Raw genomic sequence first — 19,538 nt, 5'->3', positions numbered from 1 at the left:
GTCCACTGAGCCTGGGTTCCAGGGTGGGGCTGAGTCCTGGCTGTGCTGGAATTGAGGTGCCAGTGCTGTTCCAGTGAGACGGCCGGTACTTCGTCGGGTATTAGACATTAGAGTGGGCACCAAGGTACAGGAGATGGCATAGAGAGACCCAGGAGGGTGGAGTCATGGGCCTGAGAGCAGCTTTTGAAGAGTAGGCGATGAGGGTGCTAGCCAGCCTTTCTCTTGACCTCCACATCCTGTTTTATTATCGTTCCTTCGCGGGCCCTGTGTTCCGCTGGTCAGTCCAGTCTGCATCTGCCCTTGATTATAGGCATTTCTAGTTCCCACACCTTCTATTCCGCACCAGTACAACTCAGCTTTCCCTACTCAGGCCCTGCAGTTTATTCTAAAAAAGGCCTCATGATCTATAAAAATTACTTCTCCCTTTCCCCAAACCAGTTGCCCTTCAGTCCCCAGTAAATTTTTCAGAGATCATGTATTTTTTCCCTTGTTCTGACAGTTACTCCGTTAGCAATTCCTTCCTATCTTTGCATTTAACACCCTATAACCATGTCACTATCATGTCTGTTAGGGTGATTTTCAGCTGCTAGTAATAGAAGCCTGACTTAAACTCACTTAAGCATAAGGTGAACTTTGTATTTCTTGCAACCAGGAGATCAGAGGTAGGACACATCCAAAGATGGTTGCTTCAGTGGTTCGGCAATGTCATTAAGGACCCACGTTCCTTATGCCCCTGCTTTCCTTGGGGCTGGCTTCATCCTTAGAATGGTGGTAAAATGGCAGCTCTAGATGTTTTATTCAAACACAAGAATACCCTGAAGAAGGAGAGAAACTCTTGCCCGGGCCATGCAGTGAAGTCCTTTCCTCCAGTCCGATTGTCCAGCTTGGAGTGTGTCCCCCATCTCAGGACCAACAGCAGTCAACAAGGGAATGCCATGCTCTGATTGGCTGAGGCTAATCAGAACTCACCTCTGCAGTTTAGGAGCGATCAGCTTTTCCCCATCATCTCAAGACCTGAGTAAAACGGGGGCTTTGGCTGGAAAGAAAAAGAAGACAATGGATGCTGGGAGGCCACAGTAGCATCTACTTCAACTTCTCAGTTTTTGTATAGAAGGAAGTGAGGCCTTAAAAAAAAAAAGTTTCTGGGGCACCTGGGTGACTTAGTCGGTTAAGCGTCCGACTCTTGACCTCAGCGCAGGTCTTGATCCTGGGGTTGTGAGTTCAAGCCCCAAGTTGGGCTCCATGCTGGCCATGGAGCATACTTTAAAAAAACAAAACAAAAACAAATTTCTACAGTCCTTTACCAAAGAGAGAATGAAGCCTAATTTGTCCCTTTTTTTTTTCTTTTTTAATCCACAGCTCCTTCATTCCCAAGTTCATCACTCACCTCTTCAAGTGCAAGCCAATTAGCATGGTGGGAGCAGAACAGGTGAGATGAATTGGTATAGGGCCTTTTCCTTATGGCTTTTGTCATAGATCAAACACATCTTTCTAGTAGGGATTTATTCTGGAGAAATAAAATTGCTGATTTCCCCTGTTTGGGGGCAAAAGGAAGACCTGGCAGCTTAATGCATCCACTCATTTAAAACATTTTTGTTGAGGGGCGCCTGGGTGGCGCAGTCGGTTAAGCGTCCGACTTCAGCCAGGTCACGATCTCGCGGTCCGTGAGTTCGAGCCCCGCGTCAGGCTCTGGGCTGATGGCTCGGAGCCTGGAGCCTGTTTCCGATTCTGTGTCTCCCTCTCTCTCTGCCCCTCCCCCGTTCATGCTCTGTCTCTCTCTGTCCCAAAAATAAATACAAAACGTTGAAAAAAAAATTTAAAAAAAAAAAAAAATAAAAAAAAAAATAAAACATTTTTGTTGAGCACCTACTAAGTACCAGGCATTGTGCTAGGTGTAGGTATACCACAGTGAATAAGGCAGAAAAGATCTCTCCTTCATGGTGCTCACATTCCAGTAAGAAGAGACAGATTAATATATGAGTTAACAAATAAAGTAGAAGATAATTTTAACTTAAGTAAGCTAAAGGGTATAAAACTATGTTCTGTGAAGGAATTCTCTTAGGGGCATGAGGGACTAATGACTTTTTTTTTTCTTTTAACGTTTATTTATTTATTTATTTTGAGAGAGAGAGAGCAGGGGAGAGGCAGAGAGAGAGGGAGACAGAGAATCCCAAGCAGGCTCCACACCATTAGCACAGAGCCTGACGTGGGGTTCAAACTCATGAACCCTGAGATCATGAACCAAAATCAAAGAGTCAGACGCTTAACATGCCTGAGCCATGCAGGCATCCTGGGAGTAATGGCTCCAGACTGGATGCTCAGAGAAGTCTTCTCTGAGACCTGGGGCTTGAGAGGACTAGGAGAAAAGGGTCCAAGCAGAGGAAGCAGAGAGACTGATTATTTTAGATCCCACAGTGGCTGGGCAGAAGCCACTTAAGAGTAGCAAGCAAAGAAAGGCTTATCTTGGGGTGCCTGGGTGGCTGAGTCGGTTGAGCACCAGACTTCAACTCAGGTCACAATCTCAAGGTTTGTGGGTTTGAACCCCACCTCGGGCTTGCTGCTGTCAGCTCAGAGCCTGGAGCCTGCTTCAGATCCTCTGTCCCCTTCACCCTGCCCCTCCCCAACTTGCGCTGTCTCTCAAAAATGAATAAATGTTTAAAAAAAAAAAAAAGAAAGAAAAGAAAGGCTTATCTTCTTGGTACTGAGAAACTGTTCACCTCACCCAGGAAGGCTTCCTTGATTCACCCCCTATGTTCACTTCAGTCCTTTGCTTCAAGACATCTCTTCACAGATTGTGTCACCTCAGCACTCATGAGTTGAGTTATATGCTACAGCAGAGTCACTTCTTTTCAGCTAGCACCTATTCAGACTGTCAGAAATTTGAGCAGCTTGAATTTGGAGAACAGTTTAAGCTGCCTTAAAAACAAAAACAATAAGGGGCGCCTGGGAGGCTCAGTTGGTTAAGTGTCCGACTTCGGCTCAGGTCACGATCTCAAGGTTCATAGGTTCGAGCCCCATATTGGGCTCTGTGCAGACAGCTCAGAGCCTGGAACCTGCTTCAGATTCTGTGTCTCCCTCTCTCTCTCCCCTACCCCACTCATGCTTTGTCTCTCTCACTCTCTCAAAAATAAACATTAAAAAAAACACACACACAGTAATATTCAGCACGCAGTTCTTGAGAAACACCTATTTAGATACAGACTATTCATGTACTGATAAATAATTCTCATGTATTCATTAAAGTAAATCCTCTCTAGACCTCCGTGTAGCAACATTTAACCAATTTGTTACTTTTTATTTATTTATTTTAATGTTAATTTTTGAGAAAGAGGGAGAGACTGAGCACAAGCAGGGGAGGGGCAGAGTGGGAAGGAGACACAGAATCCAAAGCAGGCTCCAGGCTCTGAGCTGTCAGCACAGAGCCTGATGCGGGGCTCGAACTCACAAGCCGCAAGATCATGACGTGAGCCGAAGTCGAACACTTAACCAACTGAGCCACCCAGGGGCTCCCCTCTTATTTTTTATATTTGAAAGAACACCCAGTTACGTTTATACTCTTTGTAAGTGGATGGCCTTCCTAGGTTATGAAAAGAAGCACTATGATGTGAGCATTGAGACCTTGGGTTCCGAAATCATGGAGGTCCGAAGCTGAATCCTATCTCTGCAACATAGCAACCCTTTGTCCTTAGACAAACCCCCCCAGCACTTTAGTTTCTCCATCTATAAAATGGGGATAATCATGGTACCACCTTACAGGATAGTTGTGACGATTAACAAGACAGTGCACAGAAAGTGTTTGGCGCAACGTGTGGCCCATGGTGAGTCCTCAGCAGATGCCAGCTCTTACTAATTTAAGCATTCTCAGACCAAGGCCATGGCTCATTTCTGCTTTCAATGCCCACCTCCCCTCGCAGTGACATCTAGTTGATACTTGCCGCAGGCTATCTGGCTGACCAGCTTCAAAAGTCAGTCAAAAGTATTGTCTCAGAAAGCTTCCTGGGAGGTTGCATGGATTCAGACAGAGGCTGGTGGACTGTATCTGACGATAGAGTTTTGGTGTTTTGAAATTCTTGACTCCTGAATGTCATAAGCGTAGGACTGATTCTCTCCATTGGAAACAGTGGAATAATGCCCCAGCACATCTCCAGCGTCACTGGCACGTGTTTACTGGGGATTCATTCTGTTCACCTCACTGTTGTGTATATTCAGAGAGGTTGTGGAGCACTGATCTGTGTGTCTGAGAGAAGCTTTAAATAGAGTTCTGAGGTACTATCTTTCTGTGTCTAGACTTGAAGAAGCCACTGGGACATAAAGTTGACTGGTTAGAAACACGTTTTCATGAGTTTGCAGCTTTGCCCAGGCCGTGCTAGCTGACTTAGTGTCTAATAACCATGATATTTTCATACTGTCACCTAAATCCAATATCATATCTATGTTCCTCAGATTTTCTCTTCTTTAAACGAATGTTAAAATAATCAGCTGAGACTCAAAGCCCATATCTTCAGAAAAATATCAGTTTGGCCAGTATTAACTTCTGCTTTGAGATGTGGATGAGAAAACCATCTGTGAAGCTGGAATTTTCCTTTATTTACAAGGCAAATAGGAGTGGGTGATTAAGAGAGCCCAGCCTGGGATAGGGCATGGGTAGGAACTGCAGGGCAGTGTGAGCCTTGATGGAGTCCCACATGAAATTCAGGTTTGGCCGGGTCCATGCTTGCCCTGAGTACCTGGGCTTAGAAACCCAAGCAGCTGGAGGCGGGATTACTCAGGCAGCAGAACCATAGGAATCAGGTAGTTAACAAAGACTGAAACAGATTCTGACTCGGGTCCTGTATCGGCTGTAATCCAAGCTTTAACAAAAGCTGTAGAATTGAAAGCTAAGATTCAGCCTAATCTCAGCTGCCTCTGCTTTGCCACAAAGGTACTAGATCCTAAATTTAGATAGCCTTCAATACTTGTGCTGAAAGTAGGAAAGCGGACGTTTTCCTGCTCTTTATTCTCTTCCTGATTACTCCACGAAGTGAATTATTTATCTTTGGGCCCTAGAGCCCTCTTGAGCAATTGCAAGGGCACATGGAACTGAACCATACCGATATTTGTAATGCTTCGTGCTAGTTTGTGATTTTTCAGAGAATCTTATGGGATTTGCAGGGTCATTAATGAGTCCTGCAGCAATAGTAGCTGTGACTGAGCGCACGGTAGATGGAAATGGAATCCATTTGCCCAAAATTACCATAGAGGAAGCATCACAATATGGTGTGGTAAAAAGGACCCTGAGACTTGGGGTCCAATCCTTCCTGTGCTCTTAATGGCCCCTGTGATCATGAGTGGTTGCTTCCCTGCTCTGGGCTCAGTTTCCTCATGTTTAAATACGAGCACTGAATCAGACCCTCACATGGCCCTTCTAGATTTATCGTATTACAGAGTCTGAAATATTTTGAGCAATAGATTGCCTGTGAAGCTATTTTCTTTATCTTTATAATACCACATTGACTTAGTTTGTATTGTGGTAAAACATACATAACATAAAATGTACCGTTTTAAGCATTTCTAAGTGTACAATAGAATTAAGTGCATTCGTGTTGCTGTGCAGCCATCCACCATCCACCTCCAGACCTTTTCATCTTCCTAACCTGAGACTCCACTCCCGTTGAACAGTAACTTCTCATTCCCTCCGCTCTACTTCCTGTCTCTATGAATATGATGCTTTAGGTACCTCCTGGAAATGGAGTCGTACCAAGTCTGGCCTTGGGTGTCTGGCTTATTTCACTTAGCGTGCCTTCAGGGTTTAGCCATGTTTCAAAATTTCTTTCCTTAAGGCTGAATAATATTCCATCATATGTACATACACTGTACTTTGACCATATTGAACTTTTTAAAAATGCACATAATTCAAAACCATCTGGAAAAAATATTTAAAGTGAGTTTTAGATTTTTTTCTTAACCCCAAACACCAAGGAAAGGGGAAAAGAGAATCAGGTAAGCATAATGGCGGTTGGAAAAATGAGAAAATAGGATGGTTATTCTTGGGCACAGTTCTCAGTTAATCTCCTAAAAGTGGCAGGGCATTTGTAAGCATTCTTTTAAAAAAAAAACAGAAAAACAAGTGGAGGGGCCCCTGGGTGGCTCAGTCAGTTGAGCATCTGACTCTTAATTCCGGCTCAGGTCACAATCTCACAGTTCGGTGGTATCGAGCCACACGTCAGCATGGAGCCAGCTTAGGATTCCCTCTCCCCCTCTCTCTGCCCTTCCCTTACTCCTACATGTGCATGTGCTCCCTCAAAATAGATTAATTAAAAACAAATTTTTTTTTTAATGTCAGTTCTTCCAAGACTAATCCTTAGATACAGTAAATCCCAGCAAGGGTTGGGTTGAGTTGGGTTGAGTTGGGGGTAGGTGGGAGTGTGGGTATAAATTGATAAGTTGATCTAAAAGTTAGATAGAGGGGTACCTGGGTAGCTCAGTTGGTTAAGCATCCGGCTTCAGCACAGGTCATGATCTCACGGTTCATGGGTTCGAGCCCCCCATCAGGCTCTGTGCTGACAGCTCAGAGCCTGAGCCTGCTTTGGATTCTGTGTCTCCCTCTCTCTCTGCCCCTCTCCCACTTGCACTCTGTCCCTCTCTCTCTCTCTCAAAAATAAATATTTAAAAAAGTTTTAAAGTTAGGTAGAAATGCAAAAGACCAAGAATACCTAAAATACTATTTTTAAAAAAGAACAGGGTTAGAAGACTTAAATCTCAGGCTATCAAGACTTCTTTTAGTAGGGCTGTGTGGTACAGGCAGCAGAGACAGATAGGCCACCAGAACAGAATCTAGTTCAGAAATAAACACACACACATAGAGACACTTGATTTATGACCAGGTGGCACTGTAATTCAGCTGGGGAGGGATGGTCTTCTTGATAAACAGTGCTGAGTAATTGGATATCCATATGGGGAAGAAAATTAATCTTGACCTTTACCACACACCATATACAAAAAAATCCGTTCCAGCAAGGACATGGAGAATTGGAACTCTCCTACACTGCTGGTCAGAATATAAAATGCTGAAGCCATTGTTGGGAAACTTTGGCAGTTTCTCAAAAAGTTGAACATAGAGTCACCATATGACCCAGCATTTTCACTCTTAGATATAAAACCAAAAGAATAGAAAAAGTACGTTCACGCAAAAACTTGTGCACAGATGTTTATGGCAGCATTATTCATAGTAGCCAAAAGGTAGAAACAACTCAGACGTGTGCCAGCTGATGAGTGGATGAACAAAATGTGGTATAATCTCACAAGGGAATGTTATTCAGCCATAAATAGGAATAAAGTACTCACTCTTGCTGTAACACAGATGAACCTTGGAAACATGCTAAGTGAAAGAAGCCAGATACAAAAGGCCTTGTACTGTATGATTCCGTTTACATGAAATATCCAGAATGGGCAAATCTAAAAGACAGAAAGTAGATTCATGGTTGGTGAGGGCTAGAGGTGGGGAGGAGAGAAAGGGGTGTGACTGCAAAGGGGCAAGGGGTTTTTTACCTCTTACCACGGGGGGGGTGGGGTGAGATGTTCTGGAACTACATAGTGGTGACGGTTGCACAACCTTGTGAATATACTTAACTAAAAACACTGAATTGTACTTTTAAAAGGCGAATATTACTATATACGAATTGTATCTCAGCTTTTAAAAAATCAATTCCAGGTAGATTAAAGCTTTAAAAGTGATAAGACAATAAAGCTTCTGGAAGATATAAGAAAATGTCTTTATGACTTTGAGTTAGGCAAAGATTCCTTAACAAAACATTGAAAGTACTAATCGTCCAAGAAAAGATTATTTGGAATAATTACAATTCAGAACTTATTTTCATCAAAAAACAAGCTACAGAGTAGATGATAGTTGCAATGCATACAACTAACAAAGTACTCATTCTCAATATATTTTTAAAACCTCTGACATGTCACTTATATGTGAAATCTAAAAAAACAAAAACAAAAAGCATAGACTTGGAGAATAGAATGAGAGTTGCCAGGGGCTGGTGGAAGAGGGAATATTGGGAGATGTGGGTCAAAGGGTACAGACTTTCAGTTACAAGATGAATAAGTTCTGAGGACCTAATATACAGCATGATGACTATAATTAATAATAGGTATTTTATGTACTTGACATGTGCCAAGAACAGGTTGTGAGCGTTAGCACCACACACACACAAAAACGATTAATTGCCTTGATCTTGGTATCACTCCACAGTATATATGCATACCAGGTCGTCACATTGTACACTTTAAATATATGTAATTGTATTTGTCATTCTTCAATAAAATTGAAAAAAAAACACTAAAAAAAAAAACCTAATAAATCAATTAGAAAAAGATGATCAACCAGTAGCAAAGTGGCAAAAGACTTAAATAGGCAGTTCAAAAAGAAGATACCTGGAAAGCTGATAAATGTATTATTAATCATCCAGGGAAATGTAAATGAAAACCACACTGCTATCAGAATGGCCAGAACGTAAAAAGACTGACAATACCAAGTGTTGGTGAGAATGCGAAGCATCTGAAACTTTCATACATCGCTGGTAGGAATGGAGATTGGCACGGCCACATTGGAAAACTGTTAGGCCATCTCTACTAAAGTTAAACATGTATCTGTCTACCCCATGACCCAGCAATTCTACATTGGGCAGATTCCACCCCGAAGAAATGAGGGTGTATGCATCAAAGACATGTACAAGAACGCTCATAGGCAGGGTAATGAGCAGTAAACTAACACAGAGGGCAGAAGAGTAGTTACCTTTGTCGGGAAGGCGGGGAGAGCACTGACTGGAAGAGAACACGAGGGAGCCTTCTGGAATACCACAAATGTCCTCTATCTTTAATTAGACAGTAGAGTGTCTATGTATGTAAAAGTTTATGAGGCTATACACTTGGTTTTCCTATACTTTACTGTATGAAGCTTTCATCTAAATTTAAAAGGGGAAGAAAGGAGGGGCGCCTGGCTGGCTCAGTCAGTGGAGCATGCACCTCTTCATCTCAGGGTTATGAGTTCGAGCCCCGTGTTGGGCATAGAGGTTACTTAAAAGTAAAATCTTTCAAGAAAAAGAAAAAGGGCACCGTATGTTAACTAACTTGGACGTAAATTTAAAAAAGAAAAGAAATGGCATGTCTCCTCACCTTGGTCCATTCGTTCCTTGTATCTTGAACTGTGCCACCTCATTGAAGAAGAACTTAGCAGTGTGCACGTGCTTCTATGCCTTCTAGGCGTGTGCCTTGATCTTCTCTTCTTAAGGTCTTCATCACTAGTGCCAGTCACGATGTCCCCCAAGAGTTGTAAGAGGCTTCAGAAGTGAACCCTCCAAACTTTCTGCTGCTGGGTGATGACCTTTCACGGGCATGGGGTGCTGGCCAGCCTTATGCCCCAAGAGCACACCGACAAGAGCTATAGCACCCCAAAAATTTTCTCTGAGGCTCAAACAAATTTGGCTGATGGCCATCTCTTTCTCCAGTGCTTCATGCCTAAGAAGATGAACTGCTAGCTATTTTCAAAGGGGAAAGCCAGCAGATTTTCATGATAAATGGGGCCTTTCACCTGCACTTCCTATAGACAGCTGCAAAGTCTCTGTCAGACTAACTCTTGCCTTTTCTGACTTCATTGCTTTTTGTAAAACCTGAGACCAAGGTCTCCATCTGTTCAGCTGTCTGGTGAGAACAGAATTTTATTGTGACTGGCCAGGGACTGAAAATGTCATCTCTCTCAAGATATGGGAGACCCAGAGAATTATGTCAAGTTCGTTCAAAACTCTTCCTGTCACTTAAGACTATACAATTATTTATGCATATAATATATCTCTGGGAAGTAGGAAGTGTAGAAAAAGTAGGAAGTATCCTCATGTGTTTTAAAACCTAATCGTGTTTTTCCCACCGACAAATAATGCTAAGACATGGCTTTGATTTTGACAAGCCTCTGAAAATTTGCTACATGGAAGGTAAAGTTGAATCCTCACCAAGCGTCAAATAGCATTCCATAAAACAAAAACAAAACAGAGAAGGAGTGACAAAAAGAGAAAATATTAATATTCCCAGTTAACAAAAGTATAGGAACTAGTGTCGGGAACACTGGTGTAACACGTAGCTGGGTCAAATCTTAACATGCTCTAGTTTGCTTTAGTTTTTCTTATAAAGGAAATCCTACAATTACTACCGAAGCCCGCTGTGGGCTCTACCCTGCCATTCCCCTCCCTCCGTGCCCAAAGGTAACCATTATTCTGATCTTGATTTTTATCATTCCCGTGTGTATTTTGGTATGTTGCGTGTGTATATATTCTCAAATGATACGTGATTTTGTTTTGCATTTTAAAACTTTATGCAAGTGGTACTAAATGTATCATTTCCCCACTTGCTATTTTTGCCTAACAATGTTTTTTGAGATTTAACCACATTGATATATGTTGTTTGAGTTCATTCATTTCAACTTCAGTATCTTGTTCCATTGCACGAATATGCCACCATTTGTTTGTTCATTCTGCTGTTGATGGACATTTAGATTGTTTCCAGTCTTTTGGTTTTACTTTTTTTTTTTTTTAATGTTTATTTATTTATTTTGAGAGAGAGGGCATATGTGTGTGAACAAGCGGGGGAGAAGCAGAGAGAGAGAGAGAGAGAGAATCCCAAGCAGGCTCCATGCTGTCAGCGCAGAGCCCAATGAGGGGCTTAATTTCATGAACCATGAGATCATGACCTGAGCTGATATCAAGAGTCAGACGCTTACCTAACTGAGCCACCCAAGGCACGCCCAGTCTTCTGCTTTTATAGACAGCGGATGCAGGGAACATTTTTCACGGGGGCAAGAATTTCTCTCAAGGATGTAAGTGTGAGGGCTGTGTTATGGGTTATGCACATGTACGAGCAGGAAATATTACTGAATTCCCCCCAAAGTGCTTTAATTTATACTCTTACCACAAGTGTGAATTTCATTGCACTGTATCCATGCCAACACTTGATATCGTCAACCTTTTTACTTGTGCCTATCTCATGATTATGAAATGGTATACAATTGTGGTTTTAATTTGCATTTACTAGATTACTAATAAGGTTAACTATCATTTCACTTGCCTTGTAGGCACTTCAGTTTCTGCTTCTGTGAGTTGCCAGTTCAAATCTTTGCTCCACTGTTGGTGTTATTATTGCTTTGGGGTTGCTGATCTTTTTCTTGTTGATTTATAGGATTCTTTATGTGTTCTGAATGGTATTCCTTTGCCCGTACCGCACATACGCTTTTCTAGTTTGTCTTTTTCCTTTGCTTATGTATCTTTGATATAGCCTCATTTTATTTTAAGCGGTAGATTTTTTTTTTTAATTTTTTTGACGTTTATTCATTTTTGAGAGACAGAGCAGGAACAGGGGAGGGGCAGAGAGAGAGAGGGAGACACAGAATCCGAAGCAGGCTCCAGGCTCTGAGCTGTTAGCACAGAGCCTGACACGGGGCTCAAACTCAGGAACCTTGAGATCATGACCTGAGCTGAAGTCAGACGCTTAACCAACTGAGCTACCCAGGTGCTCCTAATTTAGTTTTTAACTGGCAGAAATTAGACCACATTTTTTCTAGCTTTATTGAGATATATTTGGCATATAACATTGTGTGAGTACAAAGGATACACAGTGTGTTAGTTTGATACGTTAATATCTTGTAAAATGATTCCCGCCACAGCATTAACTAACACCTCCATCCTGTCACATAATTACCATTTCTTTTTTGTGGTGAGAACATTTAAGATCTACTCTCTTACCAACATTTAACTGTGTCATCTTGGTTTTTTCCTGGGTAATGGGAATTGTATGTAACAAATGTTTTTCCTTTTATATTTCTGTTGATTTTCCAAATTCTCTTCATCAAGAATGGAGAAATCAGGAAAATGCTTGCTTTTGCTTTTGGTTTTTTTGAGAGAGAGAGAGACAGAGCATGGGGTGGGGAGGGGCAGAGAGAGAGGGAGACACAGAATACGAAGCAGGCTCCAAGCTTTGAGCTGTCAGCACAGAGCCCCACGCAGGGCTCGAATTTGTGAACCACAAGATCATGACCTGAGCCAAAGTCAGACACTTAACTGACTGAGCCACCCAGGCGCTCCAGGAAAATGGTATTCATCAGCATAGGTATACTAAGTGCTGTGTCCGCATGAAGTGGCTAGTAATCTGCTTCATTCCCACAGCTGCTGCTGGACACCCATTCCTTGAAGATGGTCCTGCTTGATCTACCTTCCATTGGCTCACAGGTGGTGAGGAAAGCACCTGCCAGTTACACTAAAATTGTTGTGAAAGGCATGACCCGGGCAGAAATGATACTCAAGGTGGGTCTTGTGTCTTCCTCAGGGTTTCTATTAAAAGGGGCTGGTTATCTGGTGGTTTATTCGAAGGACTACTGGTTTTGAAAGTACAGATGAGGGCTGTCCTCATCAGCCCCAAAGGATTGTCCACATTCTTTGGACCAGATTTGGGCCTCATCAGAGATTGTTGAAAGTCAGTGGACAGTTACTCAGGGGATCAGTAATTCTTTGTGACAAATGAATTTTTCGTTGTAATGGGATTCTCTTGTAGGATTTGGCCAAGATTGGAAATTAGGTGGGGCTGTCGCTGTGAATCAGTGTCTGAGTCAAGGATCTCTTTACTTCTCAGCAGGAATTTAGCCCAGCTATCAGTTACTCACTTTCCCACATAAACCTCTTTAGCTTTCTATACCCTGCAACTTTCCAGGAACTCCAAGCAGATGTTGCAGTAACTGAATCTGATCAGCAAATAGGCTTTAACGGGGGCTTTAGGCCCCGTTTAACAAACTATTATATGTGGGGTGATGATATGGAGAATGTCTGAAGCCTTGAGCACCTGCATCTGATTTTCACCTGCACTTGTTGAGAAGAGAGGGGGGCCTGTTTGGGGGAGGGGAGAAGGCTGGAGAACAAATGGAACCATCATGAAATGTTCCTAAAAGTACAGGGCCTGCAAGCTCGTCAGGCCTGTCTCCCAAACAGAATGGCTCGAATGATGGTGGGAGTGAAGAGTAGCTATGTCCCATCAGTGGGACCAGGTGAGGTTCCTGCACAGACCTTGAGCCCAGGCCGGAGGAAACTGGAAGCGGCCTAATCGGCTTCTTCCCCCAGCTGGCTCACTCACCAGAGAGGGGAGCATGCAGTTGGGGAGCGATCTGCAGGGAGTGTCTGAGTGAATACTGCTTGTCACCCTCTGGTCCATTCTCAGGAGTTCCTGCATTCCAAAACCAAACCGGAATGGATCTGAAGATTGTGATGCCCTCAGTTTCCTTCTGTTTGTAGATTAATTGACAGTTTAAGTGCATGTAGTTAAATGAAGTTCAGATTTTAAGTCTTGAAAGGCAACTTTGGGATTTTTGTCCTTGAGAAAATCCATTTAGATCTATGGGTTTCGTGAGTCATTCCTCAGGGATAAAGACGCATTGGGACAGTAGGAGCAGGTATCATGAACCCCCATCTCAGAACAGGAGGCTCTCCGGCACAGCGTTTCACAAATGGTCCCGATACTTAAAAACCACGTGGGAGGACCCCACCCCAGGTCTCTGAGTTCAGATCTTCAGGGGAGGCACCTAGAAATCTACACTTAAAAAGCAATCCAGGTGATATTTATGCTTTAATAAATTTAAGAAACATTGCTGTAATTGAACGTTGAGATGAAATAGGCCGTCGGGACATTTCTGAGTTTAGGGTTGCTGCCGCTTAAGGAAATCTTGCAGAATCCATTTTGTGGTCAGCTTGCAAGTAAGGAAAAATGATCCCCTGCTTTCCAGTCATGAGTTTTCCTGCAGGCCCACTCTTGTCTCCCTCCCCTGCAGGTAGTGATGGCCCCTCACGAACCGCTGGTGGTGTTTGTTGACAACTATATCAAACTCCTTACGGACTGCAACACAGAAACCTTCCAGAAGATACTGGACATGAAGGTTAGCTCGCTGTCTTGTTTTGTCCACCCTTGCACATCCTTCTCACACGCAGTGGTTCCTAACCAGGGGGTTGGATACGGGCTCCTGGGGAGCTTTCTCAGAGTGCATCTGCCTAGCCCCAGACCACAAACCAGATTCTAAGACGTCTTCTGAGGAGAAGGACCCCGGACAAAATAACTTCCTGACTCTGCTGGTACCTCCGAGCCCCATGGAGAACCAAAGGCTCAGCAGAGGCTGGGGGCGGAAGGAGTGAACTGTCCCTTCTCTCCGCCCCTTCTTTCTCTCCTTTCCTTTCACCCGTTTTTCCCGTTTTTCTTCCCTCCGCTCTTCTCTCAGGCTACTACCCACGGCAGGCAACGCCCCCGAAGGAAGTGTTCATCTTCAGCCTAGAGCAATTATGCTGTTTGCACAGCCGTGGCTAACAGCACACGAGATATTGCACTCTCCGCTAGGGACTTACTGGGGCCAGATGTCATGATTACCCTCCTTTCTCTTTCAACTTCAGGGGCTGAAGAGAAGCGAGCAGAGCAGCATGCTGGAGCTCCTGCGCCAGAGGCTCCCCACCCCGCCTTCAGGGCCAGAAGGCTCCGGCTCACTGTCACTACTGGCTCCGACACCAGAACAGGAATCCTCTCGCATCCGCAAACTAGAGAAACTGATTAAAAAGAGACTGTAGGAGCATGCATGGGGCACTGTTTTCCCTGGCTGGTGCCCCTCAGCACCCGGCTGCCTGGAAGCCCCCCACCTATCCTGCATTCCCCCTGACTCTCAGATCATCAATCCTGAAACCTCCTGGGACATTTGGGTTGTTCATGTGTCTTCTCCATGACCTGTCTTAATTCTTGTCCTAATCCAAAAGCCAAGCAAGGGCAGGGTGATAAAAAGGCTACAGAGTTGGTCTTTGATTCTATAGCAGAGGCAGCGGTGGGTGAAAGGGCCCTGCGGTTCACTTGTGTTCGTGAGCTGCTCGTCACTGGCTTTACAGCCTCACTTCTGCTGTCACGCCTTCTGGCACGTGGCCCTATCTGCCCCACCTGGCCAGAAGCCCTGGATCTCACCCCTTCCTCCACTTGCTGCTGTGGGAGGTTACCCCTGCAGCCAGACCCTAAGATTTGTGCTCCCTGTTCTGTGGGCTTGGCTCTGGGGCCTGAGCTAATGCAGTGGCACATTGCAGCTGTAGGACATTCGTCTTGCCTGATGAAGGCAGTGGAAGCAGGTGCATTCTTCCTTCTAGATCCATCTCCTGGTATGTATTGTCATGCCTAGGCCAGGTTATCTCAGTAATCTCCGGTCCCCTCTCTGTATGTGTCTCAGGAGAAAGTCCCTCTGTGTGTCTCACCCAGGAAGACTGTATGTGCTAGGCCTCAGAAGCAGGTGCCCTCTGTGCCCTGGGGCTCCTTGCCTGGGTATGGGGGTACACCCATATCTGCCTTGGAGAGAGGATTCTGCTCGGCATACTCACCGCATGCTGTAAGCAGATTATTTTCTCCATTTCTTTATTCCCACTCTAGCCCTGACTTCTAGGGGAGGCATTGCCTTCTGTGAAAAGAAACTAGGAAGTTTTCCTAGAAACCTTGTCCTAAGCTTTCTCCTCAGATGATGCTGTGGGACAGCACAGGAGGCCTGGACCCTCTAATCCCCTTCCTGGCCATGTATTTTCAAACCCACATTACTTTCCAGAATGATCTGAAACGACAGAGGTGATGTGAGGTGCCAGAACGACATACCTTCAGAACAGAATGTTGACCTTAAACACCTGCTCAGAGCCTGCACCAGCCCAGAACACAGCCTGACCCCCGGCCTGCCCGGCCTGTCCACTGGCTCTCAGCCAGCATGGCTTTGCAGAAGAGAGCTGCCCCCTAGAGCCACTCAGTCCCCACATCATCCTGCAGCATGAGAACGGGCAGCATGTCAGGTAGCTGCCCTGACTTGCCTGGTTCAGTGGAAACCGAGCCTCAGTTAACCGGGACCACAGCCTCAGGGCAGCCGCCTTTCGTGTCTGCATTGTTCGGGAATTCTGAACAATGTGTTGGCCAGGTGGGGAGAGAGCGCTGAGGAGGAAGGAGGAGCTCTTTACAGAAAATGCACATAACAGGCCCTCAGGATAAAATTGGGATATCAAATAGCGCTCAAAAATGAGTTTTCAGGATAGAGGAAGTTTCCTGAAAATCCATAAAACTTGTGACAGCCATAAAGGAGGAAACTTTAAGGTTTGAAAACCAGACCAGGAACTGATTATTTTTCCCTTTCTTGTTTTCCAATGCAACCAGTCTGTGCGGCGCCCCTTCCCCTCCATCAGCCTTGTCCCAGACTCAGCCCATCGGCCGCAGCTTTGATCCCAGGCCTCACTTCTTCACCGGCTTCCAGTCTCTTCTTGCTAGTCAGTATGACTCGTATGTGCTGAGCGTCTCAAACTGGACAACACCGAGAAGAAAGTAAGAGGTGTGACCTTTGGCTGAGCTCTCTTAGGGAAAGATTGCTAAATGAGAAAAGTGCAGAAAGGCCGGGGAGGGGACGGGGCGAGCGCAGGCTGCACACTGCCCGGACTTCACTTTGCCGGGACAGCCGTCCTGCTGCCCCGGTGACGCCCCACAGCGCACACTGAGGGAGGTTAACATTCTCTTCCTGCCCTTGAAAGAAGGGCTGATGGGCCCATCTCCAAACAGCACAGGCACTTCAGCCATCTGTCATCAACCTGGGGAGCCGGGAGAGCCAGTGGACTCTTGCACCTGGTTCTTGTCACTCTCGGTGTTTATAGACCCGCACTTCTCTCTCTGGTTCATTCTGAGAAGTTGTTTTCTGTACGGCTCCGTAACGCATTGAGATGTCAAGCCGCTGTTTCCCCCCCGTTGGTGGTCACAGCCAGGGAAGTTGCTTTCTTGATTTATTACATTGTCAGTAATCTCCAAGGAGCCCACAGATGTCAGTAGGAGTTATGCTAAATGTCTCGTTGATAGAGTCTGAATTCCGCGTATGCATCTTCTAAAGACTGCATGTTTCTCAACTGGGGGTATGCATCAGAATCACCTGGGGCCCATTTTACAAATACAGTTGCCTGGAGATTCTGAATCAGGAAGTCTGGAGTGGGGTCTGGGCATGTGGGTGATTGGAACATTTACCCCCCTTGTTAGAAACTATTGCAATAGAGCAACATTTGCTTTATCAAAGTGTTCCCGTAGCACGTTTTCGTGAAGATTTATTTTTCCCAACTCTCTAAGCAAGTGTAATTACTGTATCGTTGAGCTGGTACCAACATGGGAAAGACTCTTTGCTAACATCCAGGGGCTTTAATTTGAAGCTTGTGTTGATGACAGGGACCATGCCAGAATTGTGCTGTCCCCATACAGACTAAGATTCTTGCCGTTTTGACAACCTGGCCCCAAAGAGAAATTTGATATATGATTGTCACTTCAAAATAACATACATAAAGGAGATAAAAACAGTAACAAAGAACTCTGTTATTAAGCTAAATTAGATATTGTGCCCATTCCTCCCCCCCACTTTCTCTAACTCCTAAAAAAAAAAGCAAAAAAAAAAAAAAAAAAACTTGAAGCCACTTTATGTGGTTAAAATACATATTGGTAATTTATAATTGATGAAGATCTACTTTTATGGACAGACTTCCTGATAGCTGGCTTAGGGGTGGCCAGGCCGGAGAAACTTCTGTCTGAATCATAACCATGTGATAGGAACCACAATGGGTGGACAGAGTGTTTGGACCTCCAAGTTCGGTTCTGGAAGTGAAACTGTCGCCACTCCTCCCTCTCTTAGAGACCCAAGAACTAGTACCTAGGACTTTCCCCCCAGAAAAAGGTGCCTCCTTTCTCAAGCCGAGGATGGCTCTTGGGTGCAGATCAAACGAGAGTGAGAGCAGACTGCGAGGGAGCAGGGTGACAGGACCGGACAGGGAGAGCAAGCACGTCTGCGGCTGCTGCCTGATGTGGGGGTGCTCCACCAGCCCATCCTGAATTGCTGTTGGACAAGGAAACCTAGCTCCCTGTTTACGGAATGCTAGGGGAAATGCCAAAAGGTCACAGCTGGAAATGTAATTCCTCTCCCTAGGAGGAGAAATCTCCAGAATAACTAGCTGGCTGACAGTGAGAGCAAGTGTTTCACACTTCTCTACTCCAAGTCAGATTTCTAAAAATAAAATCATTAGAACTGCATCGGGCCATTTAAACAATAGCCTTGGAAACACGGACACATGAAAAGTTGGCATCCGTTTTATATCGTAAATCTCAGTTTCCAGTCTGATCCTAGTATTTATCAAAATAGATAGCCTCCCAGACCCTCAAAGTTCTATACTTGTGGGAGATATCAATTTCCTTAAAATAAAGGGACTGCTTTTTTGTGTAAATATCTTTCATTTCCCCCATCTGGAAGTGATTTCGTGGTGCATATTGGAGCATAAAGTACTACAGTTAATTAAAGCATTACTGGATGTCATTTGCTAGGGTGTATTTCCTTACTGATGACAGAAAACAGAACGGACAATAGGAAAGAATCAGGAAGCCTGTGAACCTCGGGCCCTCCGCAGCGTCTCCCCTTCTCCCCGGTGAAGATGTGCCCCTTCCCTGACGGCCGAAGGAAGCAGTGCCTGAAAACAGACTCGTTCATCAGCACGGTCCTGGCACATCCAGTCTGCTGGACACCTCTAAATACGCGTAGAGTGTGTTGCGTCCGATCTGGAACCCTTCTTGTGCTCTGTATTTCTGTCCTGTTGACTTTCCCTTCTCCACCTTACTGTTCCGGTCACAGCCTGCTTTTCCATGTGACTGCAGATGAGTTCTGTCCTGTACACAGTAAGTTAATCCTGTTTCCGTAATAAGTGGGTGGGCATTTTGCAGTGAACTTTTTGGGAAGTCTGGCGTTTCCTTCAGCGGTGGAAAATCTGTTGCAGCACTTCCATTAGGCTGGCTTCAAGAGCCTTACCTAGTTTCCATTCTTTATTTCCACCCTCTCCCCACTAAACTGGGGTACCCAGAGATCAATCTGATGAGAAAAGAGACTTTTCCTTAGAACCCTCCAGAAGAGCAGTGCGAGGTGGCTCGCCTGCCCCGTTCTCGTCCTTGTCACCAATATAACCAGCCACTGGAGAGCAGCAGGGTAGGAAGAATGTGTCCATCTGAAACAAAAGCAGCCTGAGACTGGAAATTTCTACAGAAGGACCTGGTCTCCAGGTCCGGTTACGGCACTTTGACTTGGCGTTGGACGAGTCCTTAGTCCTCCGAACCTTAGTTTTCAGGATCTGTGAAAGGGGATTATAATTAATAGGACTGTGTAGGTCACAGGAGACCAGGTTGCGTGCTCTTCAGCCATCAGGCAGCGTGAAAAACGAAGTAAATGTCCATTAGCGCTCGCCAGGCCTGAACCACCAGTGCCCGGCCTGGCTGGATGGTGGGTGGCCATAGGGCTTGTTCTGTCCCTGGACTGACTTGAACAAAATGGCCAGGTGACAACATAACCATGCTGCTGTGTGCAGGCTGCCTCGGGGGTGAGCAGCGGAATAGCTAGTCTTTGCCTTTTAAAAAAAAAAATTGTAATGTCTATTTATTTTTGAGAGACAGAGAGAGACAGAGCGTGAGCAGGGGAG

General features: G+C 44.9%; 1 protein-coding gene across 2 annotated transcripts in view; it reads left to right on the top strand.

Annotated features, from left to right (window-relative positions):
- Positions 1-18,391, top strand: part of VPS53 (VPS53 subunit of GARP complex) — a 134,680-nt gene extending 116,289 nt beyond the window's left edge. For both annotated transcript variants that reach the window (XM_060646884.3, XM_060646883.3), the window contains 4 exons: positions 1,360-1,429; positions 12,192-12,329; positions 13,841-13,945; positions 14,451-18,391. In XM_060646884.3, the coding sequence (XP_060502867.1) occupies positions 1,360-1,429; positions 12,192-12,329; positions 13,841-13,945; positions 14,451-14,621 (484 nt within the window). In that variant the 3' untranslated portion in view covers positions 14,622-18,391. The remainder of the gene's footprint in view (positions 1-1,359; positions 1,430-12,191; positions 12,330-13,840; positions 13,946-14,450) is intronic.
- Positions 18,392-19,538: the final 1,147 nt, after the last annotated feature.

Source organism: Panthera onca, chromosome E1 (genome assembly GCF_046562875.1).
Source record: "Panthera onca isolate mPanOnc1 chromosome E1, mPanOnc1 haplotype 2, whole genome shotgun sequence".
Lineage (NCBI taxonomy): Eukaryota > Metazoa > Chordata > Mammalia > Carnivora > Felidae > Panthera > Panthera onca.
The sequence above is the reverse complement of the archived record's forward strand: the minus strand, read 5'-3'. Positions and strand labels throughout refer to the sequence as shown.